This window comes from Rhinolophus sinicus, linkage group LG04 (assembly GCF_036562045.2).
Source record: "Rhinolophus sinicus isolate RSC01 linkage group LG04, ASM3656204v1, whole genome shotgun sequence".
Classification (NCBI taxonomy): Eukaryota; Metazoa; Chordata; class Mammalia; order Chiroptera; family Rhinolophidae; genus Rhinolophus; species Rhinolophus sinicus.
In genome coordinates this window covers 99580271-99603421 of record NC_133754.1, presented here as the reverse complement: position 1 = coordinate 99603421, position 23151 = coordinate 99580271, and the positions used below count along the sequence as shown (strand labels likewise).

At 40.7% G+C, this 23151-nt stretch overlaps 2 protein-coding genes across 7 annotated transcripts in view; one reads left to right on the top strand and one right to left on the bottom strand.

The window, feature by feature from the left end:
• Positions 1–3389, top strand: part of FLT1 (fms related receptor tyrosine kinase 1) — a 159277-nt gene extending 155888 nt beyond the window's left edge. Inside the window, exon 30 of the mRNA XM_019736494.2 lies at positions 465–3389. Coding sequence (XP_019592053.2) covers positions 465–663 — 199 coding nt within the window. The 3' untranslated portion in view covers positions 664–3389. The remainder of the gene's footprint in view (positions 1–464) is intronic.
• Positions 3390–8081: 4692 nt separating this feature from the next.
• PAN3 (poly(A) specific ribonuclease subunit PAN3) overlaps positions 8082–23151 on the bottom strand; it is a 134333-nt gene continuing 119263 nt past the window's right edge. For all 6 annotated transcript variants that reach the window (XM_019736452.2, XM_019736448.2, XM_019736453.2 and 3 more), the window contains 5 exons: positions 22364–22503; positions 19828–19957; positions 19319–19383; positions 13593–13731; positions 8082–10992 (listed from right to left, as the gene is read on the bottom strand). In XM_019736452.2, the coding sequence (XP_019592011.2) occupies positions 10852–10992; positions 13593–13731; positions 19319–19383; positions 19828–19957; positions 22364–22503 (615 nt within the window). In that variant the 3' untranslated portion in view covers positions 8082–10851. The remainder of the gene's footprint in view (positions 10993–13592; positions 13732–19318; positions 19384–19827; positions 19958–22363; positions 22504–23151) is intronic.

The window sequence follows — 23151 nt, the reverse complement described above, 5'->3', positions numbered from 1 at the left end:
TAGGACGCACGTGATTGCCTCAGGGCCCACCTGGGTAGCTCAGGCTGAGCTCCTCCCATGAAGACCCACATCTTAACCACGTCTCTTGCTATACAAGGTGCTATTGACAAGCCCGGGGGTCTGACATCAATATTTGGGGGTGAGGAGCATTTCGCAGCCTTCTATAGTAGCTAACCAGCCCAAGAGTAGAGAAGGGCTGTACCCAAGTCTTGCTGTCATTTTCCACGTGGAGTTACGGATTTGCATGATCTCGTCACAGCCCACGCCCACTGACAACCAGCTGGCAGCAGAGGGGCACTGTGCAGCTCTAGAGCAGAGTCTGACCAGAGGTCGAGGTGGGGTTCAATGACCATCGACTTTAGGACAGTTGTGAGTAAATGACACATCACAAAGGAGTGGACTTCAGTGTTTGATGTCAAGAAACCGATTTTGTACATGTGATTTTCCCTTTTTGTTTTCTTTAGCTTGAGAGTGACCAGTAAGAGTAAGGAGTCGGGGCTTTGTGACCTCACCAGGCCCACCTGCCATTCCAGCTGTGGGCACGTCAGCAAAGGCAGGCGCAGATTCACCTACGACAACTCCGAGCTGGAAAGGAAGGTCGCGTGCTGCTCTCCTCCCCCAGACTACAACTCGGTGGTCTTATACTCCACCCCACCGGTCTAAGGTTGGACACACAGCCTTATTTCTACAAGCACATGTGTATGTATGCCCCCAGAAAACTAGCTTTTGCCAGTATTATCCACATATAAATTTACACCTCTACCATTCCACAGGAGCCAGCTGCTTTTTGTGATTCTCAATAGTGCTTTTTCCTCTTGACTAACAAGAATGTAACCCCAGATAAACAGAGTAACAGTGACAAGTGAAGACGGCCCCTGCTGAACCCTCACATGACTCAGTGTTAAAGGTCTTTCCAAGCCGTAACACTTGCCTGCTCCTTCCCCCCGGGGGCCTCAGGGCGCAGAGCCTTGGATAGTTCAGAAGGGACACTGGCCACGCCAGGCAGCCACACACCTTAAGCCGTCGGCCTAAGCAATGCCTCTGGGTCCTCTCCAGATGTGACGTGTAAGAAGGAAAAAAGGGAGAAAGGAAGAAAACAGGACAGAGCACGAGAAGGCCGCTGAGCTGGACCACATGCGAGGGAGAGGGTGGGGGAGGGTAAGAGGGCTGCAAGGTCTTTCAGGGGTGTCTGCAGCCCTCACCTGACCCGTCCGCTTCTGAGAGCCCTGCTGGGGGCACAGGACGGGGGGTAAGGGACATTTTTCTGGATTCTGGGAGACAAGAAAAGGACACTTTTTGGAACTACAAAGCAAATTTTAAAGCTTTAGCTACAGGGCTGGTTTTCTGTCCATTCCTACATGTGGCACACTTTTTATTTCCAGCACTGAGGAGTGTGGTCACATCTGAGGCCTGACCACGGGCCACTGGCCACTGAGAGCTCAGCCCGCACCCAGCTGGCCCCCTGGCCTGACACTTGGCATAAGGCTCCTAGTAAGCTAATCGGAATGAGTCTTGTCTGTTAGGGTTATGTTGGGCTTGAAGCCACATTTTAAACAAATAACGTCAGACTCTATTTTGAGTGTCAATGTATAGTCAAGACACTTAACTCAGTGTTTTGTATTAACCTGTTTTGTACAGTTAGTTATAAAAGGAAGTCGAGGAGAAAATGCAGTCTTGTGCAGGGTTTTCTCTATACAAAAATGAGGACAGATGAAATTTAAACAGATAAGGCGAGTGAAAACCCCATCTCGATACCTAGCGAACCAACTCACTGAAACAGTTGGGACCCGAAGGATAGGAAGTCAGTCATGTTTCCTTTTTATTTAATTGGGATTCACTATCTCATGTTTGTCTCCTGGGAAGCTGTGTGAGAGCATTAACCAATGTTTATTAAGCACTTTATGCTCCTTGAGAAGAAAGGTGTTATGTAATTTATGCAAGACAGTCTAGAATTGGGACTCAGGAAAATCCATCAGCCACCCACAGGCGAAAAGCCTCTTTCCATGGGCTGTGGACCTTGTCTTGGGTCTGAGGATGATGGAAAGGGGAGACAGGGTACAAAAGGGGGCCCACTGTTCAGGGTCTAAGAACCCCGGAGCTCTCGGCTGGCTGGCTGACACCCGCACCTTCTGAAGCCAGTCAGAGCTGGGCAGGCAGAGCGGGTTGTTGCTGCTGGCAGAGGACCGTCTGCTTCCGTTATGTTATGCATGTAACTTAACTCTAGAACCTGAAATATAAGTAACAGAAGAATCTTTGCTGACTTCCCTGTGTCATTGTCTGGTTTCAAGGTTCTTTGAAGAGATGGAAGAGTCAGCACTTCCCAATTGAGGGGTGGGGGCGAGGGGGAGCCTGTGGCCAGCCCAGGAGCCAGACAGGCCTCTCCACCAAGCGCCAGGGCCAGAGGGGAAAAGCTTCGTTCTTCTTCTTTACATGCACAAAAGCACCTGGGACAACTGGCAATAGTGTAAACGAGGTAACCAGAAGGGGGTTAAACATGGGGAAAATAAAAGAAGACCTCAATCAATTCTCTAGGTTTTTCAGATTGGATAGAGATCCAACAATTAGTGAAAACAAAGAAAGACCTTAGCTCTGTGTGTAATGTCTTGATTTCAGTAATCTAATTCTTAATCATGACAAGACCTTAGTTAAAACCATCTTACCAAAAGAAAAACATCTCTTAGAACGTTCATTCAGTTTCTTAAAAGACTCTGGTTTGTAGACCACGTGAGACATCAGTCAAAATATGTTCCCATTGGAGTCTTAACATAGAAAACTGGAGGCTTGCAGTAATGGGTACTCTGTCTAGTTGCAAAGGGCTTGCCAGACTGGTTCATTAAAACAACCCTGAGAACGAAAACACTAATTAACTGATAGGATGCTTAGAACCGTTTGTCGTGTATGACAAAAATGGTTGGCACTAACAAAGCAAGAACCAGCACCTCCTTTCAGGATTTGAGATAATGTGCGTGTGACAGCATGTGTGGAATGGGACAACTACACGCAAGCAATGACGCTCAGACCTCAGTTTTAGCCCCTGGAACAAATCCGTCCAAATCCTGGAAAAATGTTACTTAGGTCTTCTAGCTACGCCTTGTTTCCCAGCCCCAGAGAATGTCAAACAGGAAACAGCTCCTTGGCGGCCCCTTTTCATTGATTAAAGGAGCACATCTCTGACTGACAGCGGGAGTAGCTATGTGTATATATATATGCGCGTGTGTGTTTTGTGCAGAACTATTTAAGGAAACTGGAATTTTAAAGTTACTTTTATATGGACCAAGACTATATGCTGCAGATGTTCAGACAGACACAATTTGGTCCTGCATCTCTAGTCACCATGAATGTATTTTGTATGCTATCTTCATATAATAAAGTTAACTTCAAAACATGGATGTATTTCCTTCCTGATTTGCTTACACATGAAAACGGGTTATACATTTCACTGGGAGTGGTAACTGGTGTTCTGGGAGAGCTCATTAAATACCGATTATTAAACTCAGCACTGCGCGAGAGGGCCGAGCTTCCTCTCGATACGACGCATGGCCGCGCTAACAATCGGGACGCTGTAAGAAGGAATTCACACCAGGCAGGCGGCCCAGAAAACTAAACACTAAGATGAGGACGATCACAGACCGAGTGCTGGCTGCAGATCAAAGTGCCCTCAATTTAAAAAGAGGCAGGCTTCCCAAACACTAATTTTCAGCTAATAAACAATTACCACAATTACAGGGTATGTGTGTGCGCGCAAGTGTGTGAGAAGCTGTGTGCAGGAAACCACACAGAAGTAGGCGGCAAAAGCCCGAGACACACAGCGTCCAGGCCAGAAGCACACGAGCTACGTTTCCCTCGGCTTTGTGGCTTGCATCCTCGGAAGAGAACTAAATGCAGATAATCGCTGCAGACACAGAGCGTGTCTAAGTGACGACCCTTGTCTTAGAAGTGGTCACACACCATCCCCTTCCTAGTAATATTGCGAGGAAACTGGATTGGAGAGACTCTGAGGGAAAACGGACCTTTTTTGGGGACAAAGAAAAAGGGATAGATGACTAATCCAGTAAATATGTGGTTAACTGAAGGGGGCAAGAGGCATTTTTATCTTCAAGAATCTGAAATTCTTTAAAAGTATTATTGGTTTTCATAACAGAAGAGTAAAGTCACTCCTTTAGGCAGATGATTTGAAGAATGCTCGAGCAAGTGGCGTCACGGTTTATAAGTTTTCTCATGACTCTGGAAACTTACAGGACATTTGGGAATTGAGTTTTTTCTTTCCTCCAGCAGGATGGCCCAGTGAGGTTTACTGGAGTCGTCGGTGTTAATCAGATTACCAGACTTGAAGGTTTCACAGGCCAGGAAATTCTTCAAAAATATCCTGGGTCCTAACACAGGGATGAGTAGCTTTCTATTTCTGGAACTAAGGACATTTAAGGGAGAAAAAAACAAAAACTAGATACCACTAATGTTCTATTTTTTGATCTGGGTGTGGTACCTAAGTGTGTTCACTTTGTGCTAATTCATTAAGTGCTTTAGAGGAACAAACCATATTTTCATAGCACTCCAACGTGATAGGTACTATTAGTATGCCCTTTGTGTCAGTAGGAAAATTGGAATAATCAAAACACCTACCAGCATCTGTGCTCATACACTCCGCCTTCCCTTCTCCATGGCCAACTCACAGCGCGTACTGGTGCACGGGACCCCTTCCTCTCGTCACCTACTCAAGGACACTGCTCCAGCAATTCCCACCCTCTCAGCCCCATCATATTTTCTCCTTTCCACTGGATCCTCTCCCACATCTTAGGGGAAAAAGCTTATCTCTCTTTTCCCCTCTAGCTACCACCCGTTTCTCTATTCCTCTCTACAGCAAAATTGCTTGAAGAGTCGGTTCTACTCCTCGTCTCCGATTCCCTGCCTCCAGCCCAGCTTTCATTCTGACTCACAAAACTGGTCTCCACAAGGTGATCAGTGACCGCGTATTGCTAAACCCAATGGCCCATGCTCAGTCTCCATCTTTCTTGACCCATCAACAACTTGACCCTTATTCCTAAAAACACCTTCACTAGATTCCAGGATATCACATTTTTCTTCCAATCTCACTGGACATGTCTCTCCTTTACTGGTTTTTTCTTTTCTCTGACCTTTGAACATTGTCCCCGTTACCCGAGTGCTCTGCCCTGGGCCCGGCTCTCCGTCTCCACCAACGTCAGGCCTTTACATGACACCTGTATGACCGGACTTGCAAAACTACATGTACGGACCAGGTCTCTCCCCGACACCCCGAAGCCATGTGTACACAAGTGCTACATTGACATCTCCTCTTGATGCCTGGTGGGCTGTGTCCCAAAGACGGCTGCAACAGTAGCTCTCATCCCATAAGACCTTTGGCAATGGGCCCTTGCCACGTCCCCATTAAATTCCTCTCCCCCAGAATCAGAGCTGGCTTTGTGACTCGCTTGTAATGGACAGAATGTGGCAGACCTGACACTGCATGAGTCAGAGGCCAGGTCAGAAAAAAATCATGCATTTTCCACCTGAGGTTAAAGGTATACTCTCCAAAAGCCCCCACTAGAAACCCAGTCACCTGCGTGGAGAAGCCTAAGGCACATGGAGGGTCCCCATGTGCTCCCACGGGCAGTCCCCAGCTTGGCCTACCCTACAAGTGTTCAGTTCAGGTGCCAGATGAGATGACGTCAGCCCTCAGCCACAGGAATTTTCCCAGCTAGGGTTCAAACACAATGGAACAGAGAAGCCACCCCCGCTGTGCCCTGTCCAAATTCCTGACCCACAGGATCCCTGAGAATAAAATGGTTTTCTGCCATTCAGTTTGGAGTTGCTTGTTACAAAACCAGAACAAGTATGTACTAAACATCTCAACCAGGCCCCTGACCAAACTCCCAATTGTCTTTTCTCTCTTCCCTCTCCTCTGTCTCACTCCCCCACCCCCAAAAAGCCCCTTTGATCCTACAACAATCCCTTTAAGTTCAGTAGCATCCTCCATCCTGTGAGCAGTGGGCCAAAATCTTCGGTCATTTTGACGTCTCTTTCTTTCTTACGCCACATCCAATAAGCCAGGACATCCACTGGGCTCTGCCTGGGAAATATATTCAGAATCCAATCCCTTCACACCACCCCTACTGCTGTCCCCCAAGTCCCAATCACCATCATTTTCCACTTGAAATCCTGCAAGAGCTGCCTAACCAGAGCTGAGTAGATCCTTTCTGCATGTTGTACCACATTCTTTCTCTGCTCCCAATGTTCCCGCAGCTTCCGCTTCTCCGGAGTAAACGCCGCAACAGCCTTAAAACTTGCCTACAAAGCACTACCCCTCCCGTTACCTTTCTGTCTCCCTGTCTCACTCTGCTCTAGCCAGGTGGCCTTCCTGCCGTTCCTCCAATACTCCTGGACCTGGAATTCTTTCCACCCAGATATCTGCACAGCTGGCGCCTTCTCTTTCCCTGCTCAAATATCACCCTGTCAGTGAGCCCCACCACTCAGCTCATCCCACTGGAAATTCTATCGCCACCCCCATACTCCCATCTAGAGTTGGAAGACGAAATACAGGATGGCCTGTTGAATTTGAATTTCAGATAAACAAATAATTTTTAACACAAATATGTTCCATGCAATACTTGAGACATTTATGCTAATTATCCATTATCTGAAATTCATGTTCAACTTTGTGTTCTGTATTTTTATTTGCTAAATCTGGCAACCCCGCCCACATCCTTCACCCTATTTTATTTTCTTTCTATAACCATTATTACTTCTTGATGTACCACATACTTTGTGTTCTCCCTGCTAGAATAAAAGCTCTGTAAGAGCAGACATTTTTATCTCTTGAAGTCAGAGTTGTTCGGTTGGTTCTCAGAACAAACCCTGAAATATAATAGGCATTCAATAAATGTTTAATGAGTGAGTGAAACCCAACTCATCCAACTGTGGCACCGACTGGGCAAGTGGTTTTCCCAAGATTACTGGGTGGGAGACTGAGGATTGAACTCAGGTCGTCTTGTCCTGGCAAGCAGGTTGCTTAACCACCATGCATACCATTTTAAATGAATTGTAAGGACATGCATTTTTAAATTCTCTCTCCTCACATTCCCCCACAACCCGGTTTATATAAAAGGATATTTTACAGATGAGTCCCCAACTGTGCACTTGGTAAAAGTGAAGGGAAAAATACCCCACTGTTTTTGACCATTCAGAGCATAGGAGATAAAAACAATAAAGCTATTCTATCTCCATTGGCCAAAGTGTATCAGCTGTAACATGGGCCTAATTTTAACAGTATTTTTAATGTTTTCTCCTAAAAAATTTAATCCCAAAGATCCCCAAACACATCTTCCGTTCCAGGCAGACTAATCTCCTTTCTTCTCCATGATCCTACAATGGTCATTTTGATTTGCATCTGATCCTATGGATTTCTTTCAGGATCCTTCTACAGAAAAGACCTCCTACACTTATTCTCTCTCTTCTCTGATCTCTTAAAAGCAACTTAACAGTTCCTTCAGCTGAAAATAATCCTTCCTTCCTCTAGTTACCCTTCACCTACGCCTAAAGTCCTTTTCTATTCTGTACTGTACTGTTTTCAACTTTTCACTTCAAATGTGCAGAGAAAAACCATAAAATAAACACTCAGTACCCCGATTCAACAAATCTTAACATTTTGCCATATTTTCTTTATCTATCCTTATCTTCTGAATAACGTTTTTGAAGAACTTGGGGGAAGGGACATCCTTCACTTATACAGTAAATTAAGTACTGAGTCAAAGACTAGCTATGTATCATTCCCCGCCTGTCACATAACAGGTCTTCCCTCCTAAACCACGCTGTGAGCCAGGTATTATATAGAAATGTTTGGGCATAACTATGCATTTTATAATGACAAGAACTCACATTTGCATTTTTATTGCTTAGAATATATCCACATAGGCATTTAACAGACACCTAGTAATAAAAACCTGCCTCCATTTCATCCAAGACCAAAGGTCCCTCCAACACTTGCAGGAGATGTTAGCCTTCTAAATTCCTATCACTCGACAAACATCACCTTGTTAAATGAACTGGTAACAACAACAAGTGACAAGTGTCTCTCTGCAATTCTTTATTAAAAATACTGCTGTACACATAGAGACTGAAAACAGGATTAAAGATGAATAACCCATATTGGGATCATGACATTAGAACTTATACTGGTGTTTTTTAGGGAAGTTGTTGACATCCAAATCACAGAACCAAGGTCAAAAGCAAAATACAAAGGTACCCTCAAAAATATTTACAATGAAGTAAATACACTAACAGAATTTAAAATAGGTACAAAAAATTGAAATGACCAATGCCACATGATTTCAAGGGTTGTCCTTTCTGTGCTTTTATCTGTCATACCAGGAAAGTATGGGAAGTTTACATCCTTAATTTGACTATTCTCAGATATTAAAATCTTCCTACGAATTAAAAAGACTAACTTTTAGACAACCTCTTAAATGGAATTACACTATGGAAAAGAGGGCTCCCCCAAAAAACACCTAAGCAGAACTAAGAGTTCCATTGAAAACCATTCCCAATAAAAACTAAATGAAAAATAAATATAAAACAAAGTTTAAAAAAATATGTATTACCTGACACCAACTGTTTTCTGGCTGACAATATTTACTCATGACAACGTATCAGCTGTCTACCTTTTATATTCAAAGCAAGTCCTGAGGTTACTAGGGGCTGAAGCAAACTAGCATTTATGATGCAAACATTCTTGAGTTTGTGATTTGAACCTGCCTTGCAGAGGGAAGTTTGCTGGTCTACACAGAATGAGAAATTCAAGCCCTATTTTACCCCTGCCCTTCCTTAGCTTTCACAAAACATTGGTCCACAAATTAAATTTTCAAAAAGTTCCCAGACCCCAAAACTAAAATAGATGATCCCCTTTCATTTTCAAAGAAAACAATATTGGAAAAAATCTCCAGCCCGCTTATAAATTAAGCATTTCATATTTCTTCTAGAATACAAGTAGTTCTTTTTTGTACAAAAGAATTACAATATGATTTGTCAAAAAACATATAAAAAGACAGCTGCTCTTCCTCAAATACATGAGCTAATGATAAAAGACTTTTGCATGTTAATGTCTCTAACTCTTGTTCCTTTTACATAAAAAGAACATTGTGGTGGCAAACGTTAACTCATCCTTTGACGACGGAACATCATGTTCTTTTAAAATCCATCCGATCAAATGCAGTCATTGATTTTCTTTTTCACTCAACAGCTGATGCTACCACACGTGGACTCAAACACACCTGTTAAGACATGGAAAGCGTGTCCTAGTCTTCAAAGCTTTTAGGTGAAGAGAGGTGCTTTTTCTTGATGCAAATCTCAAGGCAGAGAAAATCATTTTAAAGCTTATAAAAAGTGGACAGAGAAATATTAAAAACTTCTCTGAAAACTACAAATACGTGTGATTATTAAAATTGAAGACCGTAACATCTGTTACAAGTGCTTAGAAGTCTTTCCTGACCTTCTGAGTTCCCACGTTTTCTTCATAGCTGCACGGTGAGCACCCGGAGCTGGTAAAACATTCAGTGCTGGGGAAGGAGATCTCGTCTTCATTACTGTTTTTTAAGAAAGAAAATTCCTATGTATTTGGCAGTCTTCAGTATCAAAGTATAGGTATTTCATTAACTAGAAATTCCACGAATACCCAAGTTTGGCGACAACTGCACGTCCAAATATTAAGAAAGTTAAGAGGAGGAAAATTCCAAACTTTTGAGATTGACTTACTCAGGAATATCCCACATAGTTATTATCAAAAGTACTATTACTTTGGGCTAAGCAGTGACTGCAAAGGCACAGCAGATCGTTATCCCTCCAGACTCAGGCTGTCAAACTTGCGAAAGCTCTCGATGCCAGACCACTGCTGTGTTTAGTTCATCTTCTGAACAGTGTCTGTGTCTGTATCCAGTGTCAAGTACCATAATAAAGCTGTGGTTCGAAGAACAGAACTTCATACAAAAAAGCAAACCGGAAAGTAGCTAAAGCGATCTACTCCTGAACTCAGGTCGTTAACACAATCTCTTAATTCTTTTTCTGGTTAAAAAAAAATGGCATAAATGTCAACGTCTCTGACCAGCAGGGAAACACCTTGGCGAAGAGACTCTGGCTGAATGTGGAGCAAAGCGCTCTCTGTGCTCCTTCAGTTTCTCCAATCCTTATTCAGAAAGGATTTAAATCAAGTAAGGGGGACTTTAGAGCCAACAATTCACGGGTATTTCTCTTTGTGTTCTTCAAAACAAAACACCCCAAGCCTCAATCTGCACGAACAGTGGGTGGCATACAGAGCTTGCATACGAGACTTGTAAGAATTCAGCACTAGACTGTACTTCTACGAAGTTATTTAGCTGGTCCACGACTTCATTCAGGGCAACCCACCCACCAAAGAGCAAATTCTGCAACCCTTAGTGAAGGAAATGCTGCCCGGCATTGTTTCCCCAAAACGTCCTTGCAAAGAGTCCCTCCGTAAGTATACAATGTGGCAGAAGTTCAAGGATCAGAAAAAAAGTCTTTAAAAAATTAAAATTAGTGCATATACAGGTGGAAAAAACAGAAGCTGGAACATCATTCACCCAATGGTGCTCCTTAATCTAAAAGAAATTCTTCACAGATCTGGGCCCACTGGCAGCCACAGCTCTAGGATGAGTGAAACATTCTTCCTTTCAAGTAACAGTGTACCTGACTGAAGTGCAAGCAGCTTGGCTCATCTCCTGTTTGTTTTCCAAATGTGAAATGAGATGATGAACACAGTTCAGCTGTAGTGCAATTCGCTATTGGTTCCGCTCCTCGGCCACGTCCCGCCTGCTCTGCTAGCAAATACTACAACTGACCATTGGCAGCTGCAATCAGTTCCTGAAAAGTATTTTCAAAGCAGCGCTTTAAGTCACTGTACGTCACCACAAGGACGCTCTTCTCGTCTCTGGAAATGAGGCTTATTTTTTCTGGCACACCAGCATCTAACTGAAACACAAAATACGAAGTTCATACCATGCACGAGATAATTGACTGTATTTTAGGACATTTGAAACAACGATAAATAAACGATTTAAAAAGTTTTGTCACATTCCCTTCTGGAGGTACATAAATATTTTATGCATGCACACACCTGTCAGCTCAGATGCTTTTTTTTGAGAAAAATATAACATTTATTAGAGAGTCAGATACGAGGGTACAACTACAAAGTACCAGACAGCTTCTTTTCTTTTAGGGTAAGAACAGATAGAGACAAGCACATTGGCCGTGTGCAAACAGAACCTGCTCAGAACCCAGGTGTCTATCATAAGCTCACGTGCGGTGCAGCCCGCACGCAGGGCCTAGCAACCTGCGTAACCGTCCTTCCGGCTCCCACAGTGGTTACACACACATGGAAGCGTCACCAGGCAACAAAGCTTGGATGCTTTGCCAACAAAAGCTGCCCTGTATTTCTCTGTATCTTTCATGCGCTTCATACTTGTTTGCATTATATTCCATCCAGTTGATACTCCAGAATTTAATTATTTCCCCAATATCTTCCAACTTTTTTTGTATCATGAATTACAATGTAATGAACATACTCATCTACTTATTTTTTTCTACAGAATTATGTCCTTAGGAGAAAGACTTAAAAGTATAATCAATCAGAAAGGATGAGTAATTTTACCGCTCATTATAGCCAAATTGCTCTCCAAAGGGGATCAGGCACCACTGATTTGTGTGGCGTACCAACTTACCATCAGCTCCATATCAAATGAGTGCCTTGCTATTTTAATTTACATTTTTTTGATTAATGTTACCAAATGTTTTCATACATTTACTTTTGTTATTTCCACAAGTGTGAATGTCAGTTTATGATCTTCACCCACACTTACCTATAAGGATTTGGCAGTAATATTTTAATGAGGTCTTTTTTATAAAGCATAAATATTAATCCTTGGTCCATCAAATAACTCACCTTATTATGGTTTTCACTTTATTTTCTGTTAGTTTTCAATGTACATGTTCCCTTTTTTTTTCCATTCATTCATTCATTCATTGAAATATGTTTAAAACTAATTCTGAAGACTCAAACTTTTAAATCATTTTGCCAGTTAATTTTAATCATTTCCACCAAAATAAGCTATGTAAAATTTTAATTTTTATATCATTGTGTCCATCCATCCTTTTTCATTTATTACTCTTCCCAAATTTAGAAAACTGTCACACTTTCAGATTTGGGATAAATTTTATTTACTACTGTTTTATGAAATGACATAGAATTTTCTTCAAATTTTCAATATCCTAATATTAACAAAATCTTCACTTAAGATACCTGCCCCTGGCTTGATCCATCTGGTCTACCTGTTAGTAATTATATTAGTTCCACACAGTTCTAGTTACTGGTGCTTGGATACTATGGATACTATTTTCTATAATCTGGTGGAATTCTTCTCCACTCACTGCTCTCGAGAACAAGGTTTTCCCCGGAAGGGAAAAAGGAAAATGAATACAGAAATCATACCGCATTCGTTCAGTGGTACACAGTTTTATCCTGTCTCATGTAGGTGACTGACAACACTCTTTGAAGAGTTTTAAGGAAATTCAAACATGGCAAAGTAGCACTTAAAAGCAAAACTCCACGACCTTTTCCTGGAAGGGTGAGCACAACGCCCGGAAGGGGACATTTTCTCCCGTAGTGCCTGTCATTTAGGGACAGTTTTCTATAAAGAGCCAGTACTAAATGCCTTCAGTTCCAGGGCCACATACAGTCTCGGTCACATATTCTGCGTGTTTTTTTTTCTTTTTGTTTTTTACAATCTTTTAAAAATGTGAAAATTATTGTTTGCTTGCAGGCTATACAGAAACAGGCCAATCGGATGGGTCTGGCCCACAAGCCACAGTTTACTGACTCCTGATTTAGACATAAATCTATACAAAGGCTAGGATTTACTTTTGAAGACCCATTCTAAGCTCTATAATTCCAAGTGATTCATTAAAAATAAAAAGGCATTCCTTCCTTCTCTGGAAATTGTCCTGGCCCTTTTGAAAACACAGAGCTCGCCTCTCAAGTAAATTTATGATATACCTTCATCTACTTAATTCATCTAATCACCTCATTCCCCATTTGTACGGGCTGGGCCTACTGATGTCACAGTGACGCGTGATCAGCGTACCCGCAGTTAATAGGAAACGGGCTGGTAGCATGCGGGACATTCAACATGACTCACATGACTTAGAAGAAACTCAACTTTTAAAAAATATTTAAACACAGAATTATTTTTCTGTTTTCCCACTCATTGTTTTATTTGGTATAACAAAATAAATAAAATACAGTATGGGGGAGGGGAGGCAGTCATTTCGTGACCTTTATCACAATAAAAAGATCCTCAATGAAGAAAAATTCTAAAGTTATTCATGTAGGTCTTTAAAAAAAATCTTCCTAGTCTAAAAATTATTAAATAGATACACCTATAAATTATTAATAAACTGTCTTGTAGACTAGAGGAGAGCCATCTTAATTTCTTAAGTTTCTTAGTATTTGTAGAGGATGCAATTCTACGAACTGTAGATGGCATTATGACCGTGAAAAGCCAGATACAAATTACCTTGTTAAGACAAGAAATGATATGACTGAGGTCGATCCAAGGAGCACCCGCTTCTGTCACCTGATGAAAAAGATGATCCCTAAAGAGTTTCAACAGATAACGGTCTCCAGTCTCTGACCAGGTAGGATCCTTCTGAAACCTGGAGAAGGTAACATTTTACCTCAGTAACTCATGCTGAAAGTATGTTTATTCTTCAGACTCCAAACTAGTTTAATTTTATTTTCTCCAATAAATAAAGGTTTTTTTGTAGTTTTTTAATCTCCCAAAAGTTATAGGGTAGCTGAAAATTTTTATTTTTTCACATTTTATGCCCAGATTTATTATTTTTAAAAATAATCTCACTTAACATGAAAGTATATGAATACCAGTTTCTAATTCTCAAGGGCAATTACCCCTTACACACCACTATTTTATAATGACTTATTTAGGCCCCTATTACTGGATAAAACGGGGAAGAAAGAAATGTCTTTACATTATAAACAGATGTTCAGGGATGTGCTCTACTTTACTGCTGAGCATAAAAGAGAAAAATGTTCAGGAAACAAAAAGGGGGTAGGTTTGGGTTTCCTACCCCCGTGTGAGGATACGAAAGCATGCTGCAAAGAACTGGAGAACAGACCAGAACCAGTCAGTTTTCAGTGACCTTTGGAATTTACGGTCTAGTAGGGAAAACACACATTCAAATAACCAAAGAAAGTTGTCACTGTATATTTAAATAATGTTATTAAGAAAAAGCTGTGTAGCACAAAACGGAAACATGAACTCATTTGGGAAGGTAAGGAAGGCTCTCCAGAGGAAGCAGCCAAGGCCCTTCCCAGAAGGATGCTCCTCAGTCAGAAGCACTGATATTTGTAAAGGCCAGCACATGGAGGCACTAGAGAAACTTAAGCTCCATAGGGTCAAAGGTCAGTGTGGCTGGATGGGGTCGGGGAGAAAAGACAAGAGGAAAAAAGGAATACAAAGGGAGGGATAGAGAGTAAGGCCAAAGAGGGGAAAGAGGAAAGACAAGGCAAAGAGTCAGAGAAGGAAGAGAGAGGAGGAGAAAATTAAAAGAAAAAAAAAGGGCAGATCTGAAGCAAGGATAAGGAGAGGTCGGACTCTGCAGCCTTAGGTCACATTAAAACATGAGGTCTGCATTCCAAGAGCACAGGGAGAGCCCCCCACAAGGGTTAAACACAAGTATACGTGTGCTTTGCAAAGATCACTCCAGGGACTTCCGGTTCAAGTTGATTCAAGACACCCACTTATCCCTGTTCCCTTTCAAACCCTCACCAAACTGACAACAAATGTCTTTAAAAGGGTAAACACACAAGGACAAAGGAATCAGAAACAACACTAACCGACAAAAAATAGTCACAAATATGTGGAAGGTGGACAGCAGACAGGTAAGTGGTGTGACTTAGCAGACCTGAAGAAAACTGAACTCCAATGCGACAGGGGACGTGAAGAGGGGAGATCACAAGAAATCAGCCATAGCAGTGAACTCAGTACTACCGGTACTGGTGTGAATGAGGCTGCAAACAGTAGAGGGATGAAAGGTGCCCTAAACATCAGAGAACCCTCTCATGCCCGCCCCCACTACTGCCTGGCAGGAAGCTGCCCGAAACAGACCAGAAATGTTTCCAGACAGGGCGGACAGAGCATCTCCAGCCTGCAGGAGGGGGGCAAAGCAGGAGATAAGGAGCTGAGGAGTGGTGGCTGAGACTATTCAACCAACACTTTTCCCCTACTTGGCTCCCTAAAGCTTGTGTATAGGTTTATCATGGAGAGAGCAAGCTGGAAGATTCTTTTCTGGAGATGCTGACCTGCCCAACAGAAATACTGACATTTAGCAGTCTATGAAAAACAAAAATAATCATACCTAACAGTATCACACTGCTTTATCACACATTCTGCTTTGTCACAATCATGGGGCCCCCCCACAAGGAATTTCCCATTAGCTTTTTAGGACCTCACTTTTAATATTAACGGACAGCCAAGGATCAGAAATCCTTTGGTGAATAAAACAAAACAAAGCAAATTCTTGTTTCCTATGAGATGTTGCAGGGAACAGAACAAAACTTAAAACCAAAAATCTTTAATTGACAGCCTCAGAGAAATAAAATTAGATGCAATTTAAGAAATATTTAGAGGGCAAAAAGTTCTTGAAAATTGAAAATATGATAGCAGAAATTTAAATATTCAAAGAAGGATCAGAAAAAATCCTTTAATTTTAGACAAAATAAGTTGCCGTAGTTGCCTAGAAAGTAGAACAAAATCATATGATCCAAAAAATAGAAGAGAATATTAGAATATCAATTGCAAACTCTAACATCTGAATAAAGATAATTCCGAAAGAGAGAAATTACCAAAGAAACAATAATGAAGAACATGTTTCCAAGATTAAAAGGGCCCACCTGCTGTGTCATCAGAATAAATCAAAAACCCACAACAAGTCGTCACATTGGTATGAATTGCTGAACATCAGTGATAAAGAAAAGACCCTATAAGTATGGGGGGTAGGAAAGGATAGGAAAAGAAAATGGCTTTGAATCTGTTTGGAAGCTAAAAGACAGCAGAGCAATGCTTCAAATTCTAAACGAAATTATCATTACTATTATTCAGCTATGTAGTAGAGGTCCTAGCTAACACAATCACTAAAGAAAAATTAATAATTACCAATATTTGAAGCTAGGACTACGTATCTGGAAACCCAAGAGAATCTACTGAAAAACTAACCAAACAATAAGGTAATTAGGCAGAAAATTTACAAAAATCAATGATTTTCATGTACATTGGTAACAAGCAGTCTGGGGTGGGGGGAGGAAGGGAACTCCCATTATAATAGTAACAAGAAAAAATACCTAAGAATAAACTTGGTGTGCTGTAACTACATAAAGAGCAACTTAAACACTGAAGAATACTAAAGCAGATGTCAACAAGTACCATGGGATACCATTACCTTGGTTACAATAACTTGACATCTAAAAACATATATGTTCCTTAAGTTTATTAATAAACCTAACAGGTTATAGTCTCAATTAAAGTACTATCAGGTTTACTGATTTTTTTTTTAACTAAAACAAGCTGATTTTTGAATTTATACAGAAAATGAACAGTTTTAGGAAAACGAAACAACAAAAAATGAACTAGATACAAGATAGCACTACCAGTACTAGATTGTAAAACGTCAATCATTAAAACAGATGCTGCTTTAAACAAGTGGGGAAAGCTAGACTACTTAAGAAATAGATTTTAGATCACTGCGTAATCTTCTGGGGGAAAAATAAAATTGAATTCATATCTTACATCCTATATAAATTCAAAATACATAAAAAATTTTAATATGAAAAAAATGAAACCATGAGTATTCTAGAAGAAACCATGAGATAATTCCTTATAATCGTGCAGTAGAAAAGGCCTAACTTTCTAACTATGACTCAATCTAAAAGTATAAAGGCAAGTTTCATCAATTAGACTACATATATAAATGTCTGCATGGGAAAAAATTAAGCAGAGTCAAAAGTAAAATGACAAACTAAAAAAAAACCAAGATTACAAAAGGTAAATCTCTCCAGCTCCTATATATCAAAAAGAAAAACAGACAATCCAACTGAAAATAAAAATGAGTAGGCAGAAAAGGAGACACAGATGAAACAAAAATGTAAAAAAAAATAGGCAACATGCTCGCTAATACAAAAAACTGCATCCATCAGGCTGGCACAAATCCAAGTGAGAAACACTGATTGGTGAAAGACACTGATGCACTCACTGGACGCTGCTAACACTTCTGTAGCAGCTACCAAATCTGTGGCCTTCCCACGTCTTCACAACCACAACTGGGCCTACACTTACGCACACACAAAATTAAGCATGCGTAAGTCAGTCCCTGCAGCATTGTTTGTATGAGCAAAAGACTGAAAACAACCCAAATGCCCGCCAACAGGGAACTGGAAAACAGTGTCCCCACAGGATGGACTATTACATGGCACAAGTCACAGGAAGCACGGACTCTGGAAGCAGACCACGTGGATGCGACTCCTGGCTCCTACACTTCCTAACGACATGATCTCGAACGTGGTCTTTAATGTCTGTAAACCTCGATTCTCTGTTCAGTGGGATCACTAACAGGACAGGCATCACGTGGCTGTTTTGAGAATTAAGTCAGGGCATGTTTGTAAACTACTGCAAAGAGTGCTGGGTACACACTAAATATTTGAACAGAATGATTTCCAAAATGTTATGAGAAAAAGAGCAATATACAGAACACTGTATGGTTTACAATTTGTAGACATTAAACACCGAGGGGGTAGGAGGTGGTGGAGGGGGGAAATAAGAATATATAGTCGCAACTTGAGAGACCATGAAAACTCCCAGGATAACAGTGAGGGGAAGCTCCAGTTCTAAAGTGCGAGCGTGAGCAGGCTTAAAGCACAACTAGCCCACCTGGGAACAGAAGGACAGAAGCGCCAGGAGAAATGATCTGAGGAGAAATGATCGGTTACCTATTTGGGGCCATAAGGAAAGGTGTTTTATAACTCTGGCAGAGAGTTTGGAATGAACTGGCAGTAAATATTTTTTTATTTGCTTAGTTTTCTATATAAGATAATAATTAATTCCACGAAAACAAAACTCAAAAAACAAAATACAAAAGAAATGAAATATAGGCTTGATTTACTATGTGGTATAGCTATGAACAATATTTACCTTGTTATAATAATGTCAATACCAAATAGATTTAACTCAAAATTTATGGGTTAAATGAGAGAGAGAGAGACAGAGAGACAGAGACAGAGAGAAAGACAGAGAGAGGTTGATTGATTGTGTGTATTTTCAGTTAAGAAAAGGGGTGTGAAACATAAAGCATCTTCCACAGGACAAAATCATTAGCTGAGTTAAATACTGAAAAAAATCAAGAAAAAACACTATAAGCATACATTTTAGAATAGAGACATACATTCCAGAAGAAACAGCCAAGGGTTTCTAAAAATGGTCCAACATATAGTCATGTTTTCTTCATTTAGAAAAATTATTAAGGAAAGTACTAACTGAGTCTTTTAACTTTGAAGCAAGGAAAGGGGATTTGAATTCTGTCCAAAACAATTCCTCAAGCCACGACATTTATCCATCCCGTCTCTATTAACAACGGTGACACTCCTGACTGTAACTTAAGGTCACAGAGCTGCAATACTGCCGTCTTTGACAGTTACGTCGTACATACATCAACTCTGCTTCTTTCTTGAATATATGATTAACATACAAATGAGGCAGAACTAAATAACAAAGAATGTGAGATGGCGATGCTTTTCCAATGTCACTGATATGACAGCTATAAATAATGCGCTTTCAGAGGAGATAGGAGGCAGCAGGAACTAGAGATTTCTGAAGCCTCTGATCTGCCCAAGGTAAACGGGGTTGACCAGGCTTCAAAGAGGAGACAGGGTGAAGGCAGGGCTGATGGTCATAAAATACCCCTCCTGTGCGAGCCACATGGCGATTTCGAACACAGTGCATTTCTGTATGTGTGTATGTGTGTGTGTGTGGGTGAAATCCTTACGACAACCACGCCCAGGCTGTGACTGTAAGACACCACCCTAACAGCTAACAACAATAAGCGTAAGGTTACTTCGCAGGAGAATTTTTCTTTTTCCCCAAATAAAACCAGTAAGAATAAGGTACACTCATTCTTATTATGCAAAACAGAGCCCTTGATTAAAAACATATCATAAAATACTGTAAATCCTTACTCCGGCCTCTCATTGATTGTTCCCAATTTTGCTAGAAGCCTAAACAGTCTTCCATTTTGAACCTCCTATAAAACATTTTAAAGAGAGAGAAAATATTAATGTTCCAGCTAACTGAATATAAAAGTAAAAGTTTACAAAAACTGGTACCCTGAACCAATATTACCTTTAAACAATAAATCCTAACATCCCCACCTTCCGGTTATACTTTTAAATATAACATGTCCATGTCATTCAATAGCAAGATTATGCAACTGGTCATTTCTAAGAATCGTTAAAGTAACTCACATTAAAAAAAAAAAATCAAGACTTTATCATGTGACTATAGCAAAGCCATAAACAAAAAGAAGAAAACAAATGCCCAGAGAACATAGGAAATCAAAATACTGAACATTAAGTTTGGACAAAAGTACCTGCAAACAATCTTGGCCAAGCCTGCACTATCCTGAGCACAGTGATCACTACTCACACACACAGAGGCAAGTGTGTGCACTCTCTTAACCACACTCTACCTTTGCAAGGTCTTCCTCGATGACATCATTTCTCATTTGAGCAGCATCCAATTGAGTATAAAATCGAGCACCGATCATGGGCATGATGTCATTTACACTTCGCATCCTGTTTTGGTCAGTCAACAGATACCTAATCAAAATAAAGGAGAATCACTTGAATGCCAACCGTGCGATTTAAAAAACAATGTAACCCACAAGCATGTAGCTACTGTTGTCACTGTCATATTAGTGCACACAATTTTGAAAACATTTTTTCATGCAAGTCAAGTTCACTTTTAAAGCTTAATAATTCTCTTTTCTCTGGAAAATCTTAAGAGCCAGTGGAGGGGAAAACTGTAAACATGTCTCTTTCTCTACTTTTTTTGTGTTCTGAAATAAAAAAGGAAAATTGAATAGGGTTACACTTACCATTTCCATTCTCAAACCCTTCATTACAATGGTGGGAGATGAAAAGATTGTTACAAACTTTTTTGGAGAGGTGAGCTAGGGGGTGGTTGTAGGTGGGGAGATTTTCCCATTGCTCCTCAAAAATAATTTTTCAAACTACAACCGGTTTGATAAATCAAATGAGCCTCAGCTTTTTATAAAGCTGTCCTCGGCTCTGTGACTTCATTTATCAATTGTCACGGTATATTTATTTCTGAGAAATCTTCATGTAGTAACACACATCAGAAGAGACCAATCTATCACTATAACTAAGGCAGAAAATATTACATGTTTCAAAGGGCTACCTTCTGGAACACAGTAATTATTAATCACCTATTATTGCTTATTCTGATAGGTCAGCCATTTCCTAACCATTCTCTCTCCCACCCTTTCACCCTCTGCTTATAATTCTGTCTTGTTTTCTTCATTGGACTTATCTGCAAACATCTTACTCGTTCACATGTTTATTAACTCCTCCCCATTAGGGTGGAAGCTCCAGAAGTTGGGGATGTGTTCACCTTGCTCAGGCTGCAGCACCTGGCATCTAGCAGGCATTCTTTGTTAAATAACTGAATGGTTATACTCAGGTGGATAATCGATGTCTCGGCTATTCATCTGTAATTACTCACATATTTATATCTACCTACTCACACTTAAAGTTATTACAAACTATGTGAATTTGGCGAGTTACCTTTCTATGTCTCAGTTTTGTCTTCTTTAAAATGGAGCTAATGATTATACCTAATTTATAGAGTTGTTGGGAAAGTTAAGGGAATTAATTCACATTAATCAGTTCGAAAGTGCCTGAGAGTTTATTGTTCTATAAATTTTAGTTATTGGTTAGTATTAAAGTATGACCTTTTTGTTTATTCATTTTATTAAGGAAAATGTCAAACATTTATACGAGTAGAGACAATGGTATAATGAATCCCCATGTACCCATCACCCAGTTTCAATAATTACTACTGTATGGCCACTTTGTTACATTTATATTCTTTACTCTCACTTTTTTTTATAAAGGAAAGTTTGGAGAGTATAACTTGAGATTAGAGACATCCTAGGTGTTCAAACTAAGGCTGGGACTCACTGTTGTGATAGTATCTGAAACAAATATTTTCATTTAAAAGAGAAATCATCTTAATGGTGATTAATAGGAGCCAGGTCACCGCTGGCTTCCAGCGCTGTCACAACCAGGACACAGCTCCCTGAGGAGCGAAGCAGGGTGGTCGGCCCCACCCCTACCCGGCAGGTCCATATCCCAGGGCTAGTCCAGAAAGAAACTGCATCATCCAGGGCTGCCAGAAAGATCAGAAGGAGCAGCTGGGAGCTAAAAAGACTGAAAGGGATCGATAAGCTCTACCTGCTTCTGGAATGTAATAGCAAGAACCTCCAAAGAGACCTCCCAGCATCCGTTCTCTAGAATAACCTGTAAGGGTCATGGCAGTGCACCTGGCTTCCCGAGGCTGGAGGTGTCTCGGGCAGGGAGCCCACCGTGGTGACAGCAGTCCTCAGCGGTTTCTCTTAAGCCGAATTCCTTTCACACCTATCCTCACGGACGCACAGGGACCTTTACACGAGCCTCCTGCAATGACTGATCTGGCCGGAGGACGGACCCAGACTGCCCGGCGTTTGTTTACAGCTTTCACATAGACGCTGACCACCGTCTAGAGCAGCACTGACAGAACTTTCTGAGATGATGGGATGCTCTGTGTCTACGCTGTCCGCTATCAGCCAGGAGCCACTTGTGGCTTCTAAGCTCTTGAAGTGTGGCTAGTGCAAGTGAAGAACTAAATTTTTCATTTTATTTAATTTCAATTAGTTTAAACCTAAAAGGTCACATGTAGTTAGTAGATACTGATGAGGGCTTTAGAGAGTGCCCTCTGGCAAAATGTTTAAAAGAGCAACAACTAATCTGAACACACTGATTTATACATTTATTCCAAGAAATATATACTTAGCAATAAAGATAAATTACAAGTTGTTTAGTTGTGCTTTGCCTGATTTTAACTAGTGGGAACTAAAATAAACAGATCACGGTTAAAAGGCCCTTATGAAAAAGCTCTTATCGTGTATGATCATTATATACGTTTAATCATATATTAAAACTTACAAAATCAGATTCTTCAGGTCAGAGGAGTAGTTGATTGTCACCAGTTCCATGGCTTTCTGTAAATTCTCTCGTTGAATTCCTGCTAAAGAGTTGCAAGCCAAAGCCAACACAACTTTTCCTAATGATATCAGATCTGCTTGCTGACATGAAAGAATAAATGCAACTTGTAATTTCTATTTTATAGGTACAACTTTAATACACTGACACGACTGCCTGCATGGAAAAAGCATCTTTACAAGGAAGCTGCAGAGCTCAGCATTGGCTGGAGCACACTAACGAGACGACTCGGGGTCTCTACACCAGACTCACCTTCAGTAGGTCTGGGCTTCTCACTGCACCCAGGTCATTCCGGTGAAGGAAGTCCACGGCTGTACTGTGAGAAACAGTACTCCAAGCAATTCAAATGCCAAACACAGAATTGCTGCCTTAATTTTTGTTTTTAATTTTTTAATTAAATATAGCTGATAATCTTACGATTACAAGAAATTTAAGGCTGGTTACTAGACACTTGGTTTACTATGATCATGACAATTGACGATATGTACTTTTCCCATTTTCCACAATGCCTAAAATACAGTAGAGTTTGAAGAACTGTTTGAAGACAAGTTATTCCATTATTCTAAACATAACATCAGCATTACCTGATTTCAGAGAACGTTCTGTAGAACATTGAAAATGTTGCAAACCCCATGACATCCCATCTGTCAATGTTCTAAATGGACAATTTTACTAACACTGCAACTGATCTTTCAGCTCTGTAACCACCTTGGTTTCCTCCATTTTTTCTT